The following is a 9512-nucleotide window of genomic DNA, read 5'->3' on the forward strand; positions in this document are numbered from 1 at the left end:
TGCTCGTTGGCTGAAACATAGGAGATGATAGATGATAGCTAGATAGGTGATAGATGATAGATAGATAGATAGATAGATAGATAGATAGATAGATAGATAGATGATAGATAGATAGATAGATGATAGATAATAGATAGATGATAGAATAAAAACTGTACCAATGACCAGATCAGATTATACAGTTTCAAATTCTTTGCAGTTCTGTATCCTGCTGAGAACATAGAAAGAATGCAGCCTAGTAATGCATGATATTTATAGATCTCTATATAAGGCCAGACAAGTGGAAGAGAACAGAGTTCACTTCTCTTTCTCTGTTGTCTCAATGAGACCTGCTGTTGTCATTTGGCTTCTTCTGCACTAATCTGAAATCCTCTTTTTCTCCCCCCTCTCCTAACAGCTTTCCATGAAGGAGGTTGGGGACGGGCTACATGAACAGATGAACTGCATGATGGGTGCTCTGCAGGAGCTGAAACTCCTCCAGGTCCAGACAGCTTTGGAACAGCTGGAGATCTCAAGCAATCCAAGCCAGGTTCCAGGAATTGGCCAGCACCAATATTGTCAAAACAATAAGGAGGCACCAAGGGCAAGGTGTGAAGCCAGCAGACAGGGCGAGAAGCTGCTGGAAAGAAGCTACTTGCAGGGCTGCAGTTCCTCAGCCTTTTCGTGCTCTACTCAGGGGTCACAATCCGCCAGCCCGCTTCACCGCATCACTTTGTCAGACAGTAGCCATGGATACATGGCTTCTTCCCTTAACAGCATAAGCAGTGAGGACTACTATCACGCGAGCGGACATTCATCCACAGTGAGCACAGCAGAGTACCATTCTCCGAGGACGTTTGAGTCGTCCAGTGAGCACATGACGAGAAGCTGGTTTTCCCAAGACACAAACAGCTGGTCCGAGAGCAGATCGGGGTGCAGGGAATGTCAGTTCTCCGATGAGACCAACGACTGGACTTCCTCGCTGATGTCTCAGAGCAGGAATCGACAGCCTCTCATCTTGGGCGACAACATCTTTGCTGATTTGGTTGGCAACTGGTTGGATTTGCCTGAGATAGACAAAAAGGTGGAGAAGAATGAGACAACCCTGTCAAGCAGCAGGTCCCAGGAGTTTTGCAGGAAGTTCTCCCTCACGGCCAATATCTTTAAGAAGTTCTTAAGGAGCGTCCGGCCAGATCGAGACAGGTTGCTGAAGGAGAAGCCTTGCTGGCTGCCGACAGAAGATAAAGAGGCCGAAATCTTAAAGAGGCCCAAAAAGGCAAGCAAACAGAAGGGGACTTTTTACTTCCCGGTCCATGGGAACATAGCAAACTCACACGACAAAGCAGAAAGGTGCCAAAAGAAGGAAACAGGCAAGGCCAAGGCCAAACATTGCACCAAGAAGATCCACAACACAATAGAACACACTCAGTCAGGGTTTGATTTTAACACAGCTGTATGGGTCTGAACACCCAGAACTTGTTTGCCTCCACTGTTCTGCCCCAGTCAGGAGATAAAACAGTGAGAAAGGTAGAAGAAAAAGAGATCTGGCATGCATGGACTGGGATGAGGAAAGGGAGAAGGAGTTGATCTCCATACATTGACACAAATCACTTCCCAACTAACATCTTTTGGATAAAGGGAGTCAGCTTGTATGCAGAACTCCCCACACTAATGCTTAAGAGAATCTTTCACAGTTTGGGGAAGGAGGGGGCACAGCAGCGTCTTAATTAGCTGTTCCTCTAGACTCCCACTTTCATAGGCTTCAAGGTTGCCAAACATTTTCAGTTCATCTCTGATTCAGGTAGCAAGAGAATGTTACGTCTCTCTCTCAGTGTGTGTGTGTGTGTGTGTGTGTGTGTGTGTGTGTGTGTGCAAGCTGGTGTGTGTGTGTTTACAATTTAACTCTGCTTTTTTTCCTGTGTGCACTAAATCCTGGATCACACTCCGGGCAAATGAATAAGCACTTGATAATTAAATTAAGAGTGAGGGTTGGATTTGTAAGAAGAAGAAGAAGAGAGGCTGTGGGAAATGATTTGAGTGAAGTTTGTACAACCACATTGTGTTTTGACTGTTCTTTTTCTAAAGCATTTTTTTCTGGCTCACCCCTCATGATCTGTACTGTACTAGAATGTGTCTAAGGAGTGCTATGTAGTGAGTAGCCAACCCATCGCTGCAACTTTAGGGTTACCAAACACGCTTCACCTCTTCATTTTGCCCTCAAAGCCTTAAACTCTGATGCCACACTGAGGTCCCAAGTTGCAATAGACCCTTCCTTGACTTTATTGTTTCATTTTGCATTTCTTACTCTGTACGAGTTTAGTCTTGTGAGAAATTAGTTCTCCGGCGATCAGCTCTCCCAAGAGTTTGTTATTAATAAAGCGATGTTCCTCTCTCCACGTATGGCTTGGGGGGGCTGTTTGTGCATTGTGAGAAACTTGTGGAACAATTCTCATTATGCCTCGGTTATGTAGGCAGCGAAGAAGCCTCATGTCACATGTCTCTGATGGCAGGAAGTTGAGGGTTCAGAAAGAAAACTGAAAAAGTGACAATGGGTGGTAAGTCTGTGGTGATGGTTTCACTGGATGTTGGGACTGGCCCTGAATTCCCAAACTCCACTGCTTAACACCTGGCCGATTTTCTTGGGCCCTGCATTCCCCATCTGTAAAATGAAGAGCGGATGACTTAAACAACACAGGTTTGTACACTTTAGGAAAAAAGAATGAAGGCATAACACCCTGGGAAGCTGAATGGGTGTACCAAAGTTTCTTTTCTTTCTAAGATTATAATAGGAGTCAGTTTGACTCATACAACCTGGAAGTTTGTGCCAGAACTTACACCTACATTTTGAGTTGTTCTAATCTTGATTTGATTTTAACCAAACAGTACTATGCAGTTAATGTACTCCTTTCAACTTTGGTAAGCAATGAGAGGGCCAGAAACGTGTTTTGTTTCTTTAAAAAAATGTCAGTGCTGTCTAATAAAATTATGTTCCTGTTTCAGTTCCACTAAGACAATCAGTCAAGTTGGAGGAGCCACCAGGATACTATAACTGAGAGTCTCTCTCTCTCTCCCCCCCCCACCTGCTTACAAATGAATTAAACATAGGCCCAAGGCAAGCACTATTTTTTGCCCTTACAAGGAATCAAAAGCTGGTGAAGGATCTACTATGGGCACACAGGCATGATACACTTTCCCTTTTTTCAACAACTGCAACCCTTTCTCATTCTTTGCTTTCCCGAATTAATGGACATCATTTCGTTATATATAATGCATTCTATGCCCCAAATAGTTAAAAACCATATGCTGATAATAAATGACTACTGTACCTACTGTCTTACTACGTACAAGTACTTCATAAGAAAATGCCCAGCTGCATTAAGGTCAATATAAGTGGATGACTGCTAGCTCAGGCACAACATGCATGTTTCGCAGAAGTCCCATAATTCTTTTTTCCACTCTCTGTCCTCAGCCCAATGGAGGCTGAACTGGCTGCAGGTCTGAATAGGAGAAGGGAAGACAAGAAGTTTGCTGAACTTTGTCTCCTCTGGTCATTTTCCCATTCAAACTCATCAACCTGTGTTTTCATCCATGGGGAGAAGACACAGGGAGTCCTGTGAGGTAGAGGGAGCAGACCAGTCTTTTTGTTTTTTGAACCCTAAACTATGGCAGAAAGAATCACAGAAATCTGCATGGTGCCTAATTTGAGTGTTATGGCTTTAAGTAAAGATTATATAAGTTCAGGGTGTATATAATTGGGAGTGTATGAGCAGTTAGGGGAGGGGGTAGTACCTCTGGTGGGGGACACATTGTGCTCCTTCTGGGGTAGTTTGTCCACCTTTGGTCCCCACCTTGCCCTCAGCTCTCACCTGTGGCTCCTAGAAACTGTCCATGCGACAGCAGCCACACCCCAGAAACAGCTTTGACTAGCTAATGGATTTCAAACCCTTGGTGAGTTAGGAAGTTCCCCTGCATGCAAAGACAGACTCCGGTGGATTGAGCGGATGAGACCAATAGTGGGTCCAGTGGTCAAGAAGGTGGTTTTTGCATGTGCTGTAGAGGGAAGTGAGGGGCAGATGGGGCTCATCAACCTGGGAAGGTGGCCCATGTAGGAGAAGGAAAGCTCTGATCCTAAACCTCCGCTACCTTGCGGGATATCTTCAGGAGAAGAAAAGGCTCAGGAGTAAACCCTACACAAATCTAAAGTAGGAGTCCCTAAGACAGCTGTATACCTCCTTGTATGCAACCTTCCAGCAACTTGCAGTCAAGCTGGTGCTAAATGTATTGCTCTGCTTTCCCTTGGACCACATCTGCAAGGCCGGGTGGAGGGGAGGTGATCCTGTCATCTGAGCAGCCAGGGCCTCCATACACACTGCCCAGGCTTGCACCCCGGGGAGGCTATTTCTGTGCTTTCGCAGTGGTTTGTCTCTTGAGGCAGATGGATGCCAGCAACAACAATATAAATCCATGGAGCATTGGTGAACTCTGTGTCCCATGCCATTTTAAAATCAGAAGAGAAGAGATACACAATGATCCAGACATAGATCTATTGAAACATGGAGTATATAAATGTCTTCAGCCGCTTTTTAAAGGCTAGGAAGGAAGGACAAAAGTAGACATGTCAACGGTGCAAATCCGCACTGCCAAGCCTGTCCCAGTAAAAGACCAATATGCAGGCATAATGGTGAAATAAATAAATAAAAAAGGTGGCCTTTGTGAAATTCCAGGAGATTCAAGTAGTCGGACGCTGCAAGCAGTTTAGAGAGCAGAGACAGGGAACCTATCGCTTTGTAGATGTTCCTGGACTCCCAACTCAAAGCAGTCTCAGCCGGCATAACTAAAAGTCAGTGGTGGGAGTTGTAATCCAACAACCTCGGGGGGCTATTGGTTCCCCATCCCTGATATAAAGTGAGCAGGAACGATACTTAACAGTTGGTGGCTGTTGGACTTTGAGAGACATACCGAAGCAACCTTCCCCAGGCTGGTGCTCTTCAGATGATGTTGAAATACAGCTTCCATCATAGACAGTCGTGGGTGGAACTGATGGGTGCTGGAGTCCATCAACTGACCAGAGGACACCATGTTAGGGAAGTCTGCTGTAAGCAACGTTTATGGACAAAGGGTCCTTGTATATAAGAGGATGAAACCTCCAGAGCATTACACGGAACATGAAGAAAATGGGGAGCCACTCCCACGGCATGTAAAACAGCTTTCTGTCATTGTCTCTCATGGTTGTAAACTCCACTGCCTGCTTGCTCACACACACACAGCCAACAGAACTCTACGCAGGCCCTGCGACTCCAGGGTTTATAAATAAGGTAATGTGAGCCGCTTTTGCCGTGCCACGTGGTTCCTCGCAAATGGCAAAAGCCCCCATAACAACAGCTGTCAGCAAGCACTGTTTCCCTCCTGTCTGACAAGGAAGCCAACTGGAACTCCTCCTGAGAAAGAGACCTTTGGCCTCTCCTGTCTTTCCCTGACAGCTGCACGAAAAGCATCAGAACACTCTCCCTTTTATGTGATATTGGTGGGACCACAGGAGGGGGGAATATAAGAGAGAGAAAAGATTGCCAATGGAAACTCTACCCTGTGCCAGGTTGCAGTTGAGAGACCCTCAGACAGCCATATTGATTACATTTCCCCTGGTTATGGGAAGATATTAAAAGCTTGTGAGGGAAGAAGTTCACAAGCGTCCCGCAGGTCGGCTCCAACACTGCACAGAACGTCTGTTCCCTTGATACTGAACAGCTCCTGCAGCTGTTGACTGGGTAACTCCTGTTAACCAGGACTGTCTGAAGTTTGTTGGTGGTCTGCTTTAATCTGATGGGACTCGAGGCTCACTGTGGTCTAGACTAGAGTCATAGTTTTCTGAGGTGTGCACTCGCCTCTGTATTGTGCCCATTCTAGTATTCTACCCAAGACCTTGCGCCATGAACACCATACACAACACAATCCTTGAGTGAAGCATTTCCCACAGTCCTTGAGTGAAGCATTTCCCCCCTACTAGTTCTCAAGGGACAGCTGACGACAGCGCCTGCCCTAACATTAGGTAAAATGATGCAGCTGCCTCAGGCAGCAGGTGTGGGGGGGAAATGAGGGCAGTGGTAGCAGCCCCCCTGGCCATTCCTCTGGAGCTCTCTGGCTGCTTCTTTCTGTCAGACGTTAGAATTTAGTACACCATGTGTCCTGCCATGTATGCCCTGTGGCCCTCGGGTACAGTGGAGAATGTTGTCTGTTCACCAGGACTGAGGTAAGATTCAGCTGCCAGCCAGGTTGTGTTCTGTACTTGGAATGGGGAGAGGCACGATATTGTGCTTCTCTTCAGGAAGCAAAGTATCTTGGGCTGGTCTTGGGTAGTGACACAATGAAGGGAAGGTGGAAGGGTATTGCACAGAATTTAGGACAGTAGTAAGTAGCCAATTCCAGATGTCACTTTTACCTGAGCACAGCACTCCTCTTAATTGGCCAATTCTCATGAACCCCAAAGCAAGGTGCGACTTCACAGCACATCATAGATGGTTGTGAACCAAAGCAGCCATCTGTCTACTTCACTACAGGACCAAGAAAAGTCTGTTATAAGGATTTTAAGAATCTCCCCCTCTGACCTCATCCCACATAAAAAATTGAACTGGCTGGAATCAGAGATGGGCTGCTGTAACACCCTTTGCCACATGCTCAAGTCCAATTCTGGGGTCACAAAAATCAAGCCTGAAATTGATGGGATTCACAATTTGAGATGAAATTTAATAACTCAAAAGAAGGGTTAAACACTGCTGAAATTAATGGAGCTTATACTGGAGGGATTATTTGTGAGTCACAGCTATAGTTTTTGGCAGAGTCTGGGTCAGACAGTTGGCAGAAGCCTTGCAAGAGGGGAGTCAGTACTGACAATGTTGTGCTGACTGAGAGACAAACGAGGAAGGGGGACAATGTGAAAGCACAAGCTTGGCTGCAAATTCCATCTATTCTCAACTCACAGACCGTCTTGATCGATTTTGGCTGGGGGCCCCCTATTTAATATTTTGAAGGCATCATTAATTGCTGTCTCACTGCCTTCGTGACTTTCCCTGAAATGATAATAAAGGGCTTTTCCCTTGCCTGATGCTATTTCCATAAAATGATTTTGCATTGTTGGGGAAGGGACGTGCCTAATTAGCCTGACAGAAGTATTTAATGAGGCACCATCAGATTCCTGCATCTTGGTTAGGATTTGTAAATGCAAAGCACACGACACAATAGCACCATTACCTCTCACCCCACCCCGTTAATTACAGCACATTCCCCCACCCCTGGCTTATTTCACGCAGTTTATGTGAGGAATAATAAATGAACCTCAGGCCTCCGGGTGTATTAGAATCCCCCCATTTTTGCTGCCACAGGAACAAATGATAAAAAGAGCTTGAACATCCCTTTAATATTGATGATGCCCACCCAAATAAAATTCTAGGATCGCAGGATTACAGGGGCCCAGAGAAACATTATGAACCTCTCCCAAAACTGGCACCCCCTGCCACACAATAGCTGCCTTCAAATGAACACATATAATCCCAATCACAGTGTGCCACAATCAGACTGCAAGAGTGAACAAGGCACGCTTCACAGAGGTGCCTGCAGACCAAATGATGCTTAAGCAGATAGATCCAGGAATTGCTAAACATTTTCTCCACATGCGATCTGGTTGTGTGAATGGGTTCAGAATACTCTGGTCAGGAAGGACTCATTCAGAGGACTTCTTGCCCCTTTTCTATCACACCAGGGTCATTTCATGTTTTATAGTGCCATAGTATAAAGACAAGAGTTCAAATCCCCACTCACTTGGTGGCCTTGGGCCAGTTATTGCCTTTCATCCTAGCCCACTTTACAGGGTTATTGTGAGCATAAACTGAAAAGGGGGAGAACCATGCATGACACCTTAACCTCCTTAGGTCAAGGTGCAATAGATATTTATAAAAGGTGGGGTATACATTTATATAAATGCCAGGAGTAATCTGTCCACGTGGCCTGGAATTTTCCTAGCACAGTGACTGTGACATCACCAGCTTTCTGTCCTGTCAACTCTGCAGTCGGAGGAACACGATATTAATAAATCAGCCCATGGCCATCTATTTTATCCTGAGGCAGACGGCGGAGGGTGGGGGGAGCCCATTGGCCATCTATTTTATCCTGAGGCAGACGGCGGAGGGTGGGGGGAGCATTCAGTCTCTGGGAGCTTCTAATGAAATACAGTACTATCTCTTTTAATCAAAATTCACCCCTTTCCTTTTAGACTGTCATTTCTTATCATCGTATTCCACCCATCAGAAATTCAGAGCTGCTGTGGTTTTGACTCGTCAATTGACTTTTAGGATGGACCAGTCATTGGTAGGCACATATCTTTCCAGTTCTTATCTTATTTCTCCTCACAACAACTCTGCAAGGTAACTTAAACTTAGAGACAGTGATTTACCCAACCTTGGATACACCAGTGGAGATTTGTACCTGGGTTTATTTGAACCTAACACTGTAAGCTAAAGTGCATGGCAGAAGTAAATATTTCTTCTCCTTTCTTCAGCTGTATCAGCCATGGAGAAACATCAGTGCTGGGAGTTGCCTTGGAAGCAGTCCTAATATAGTAACTATATGGGCAGCTTCTGTAGGCCTTCCCTATGGATTACACCTCAAGGATCAGCAGCTCTGCTGTGACTCAGTCTCAAGATAGCAAGAAGGAGGCTTTGCAGCTGGCGGCTAGAACGTCAATAGTCAGGCTCCCCAGATACATAAAGCCCTAGGTATTTTTTTTGCTGGTGGCAGAGAGAAGAGCGCTGCCGTTTTACTTGTGCAAAATGGAGACTCTGTGTGACAATGAATAATATAGTGCTTCGCAGATATTGCTAAATAGCGGCAACGTATGGCCCATGACCCACCTCTCATTAATTTAATTTATATCTCCTTGTAGGATTGCCAGCTGGCCATAGTTTTACAAACCCATCATTTTACTCTCATAGCCTCTTGACAGAATTAGAAGATGCAAATCAGAATAAATGCCATCAAAGCCATTTCTGCTGTTCATGACGAAATGATGCATCTGCTGTCATAGAACACATGTGAGCATTAAGGTGCCAGACAGGAGTGGTGGCTGCATTTGCAGTGAATTTTGCACACAGGAGTAATGCAGTGCAACTACAGGTGCAATGCTATTCAATTTGGTTTCAAATGGAAACAAAAGGTCCAGCAAATATATGCTGAACAATGCTCCGCTCCAGGAATAGACAACATGCTGAATTATAGACAAAGTGATGTGAGGGTGATGGAGGAATCAGTCATATAAAACTTTATATCTTTCATTATAGTGAAAACTGTGATGCTCTTTTATACACACTTTAACGCGATGCAATAGCTGCTGTTGCATGAGTCTGTTAAGCCCATGTAATCATCATCATCATCATCATCATCATCATCATCATTTATAATAATACTGTTTCCCCAGCCTCTCTTCCAACAGAATATTAAAATACAATAGTCTATTAAACATTAAAAGCTTCCCTTAACAGGGCTGC

The 9512-nt window shown here is 45.1% G+C and overlaps 1 protein-coding gene across 1 annotated transcript in view; it reads left to right on the forward strand.

Annotated features, from left to right (window-relative positions):
* The window catches only part of INKA2 (inka box actin regulator 2), a 34634-nt gene extending 32259 nt beyond the window's left edge, over window positions 1-2375 (forward strand). Inside the window, exon 2 of the mRNA XM_079979762.1 lies at window positions 398-2375. Within this exon, the coding sequence (XP_079835888.1) occupies window positions 398-1444 (1047 nt within the window). The 3' untranslated portion in view covers window positions 1445-2375. The remainder of the gene's footprint in view (window positions 1-397) is intronic.
* The last annotated feature ends 7137 nt before the right edge of the window (window positions 2376-9512 follow it).

The sequence above is a fragment of the Podarcis cretensis genome, assembly GCF_951804945.1.
Source record: "Podarcis cretensis genome assembly, chromosome: 6".
Taxonomy (NCBI): Eukaryota; Metazoa; Chordata; class Lepidosauria; order Squamata; family Lacertidae; genus Podarcis; species Podarcis cretensis.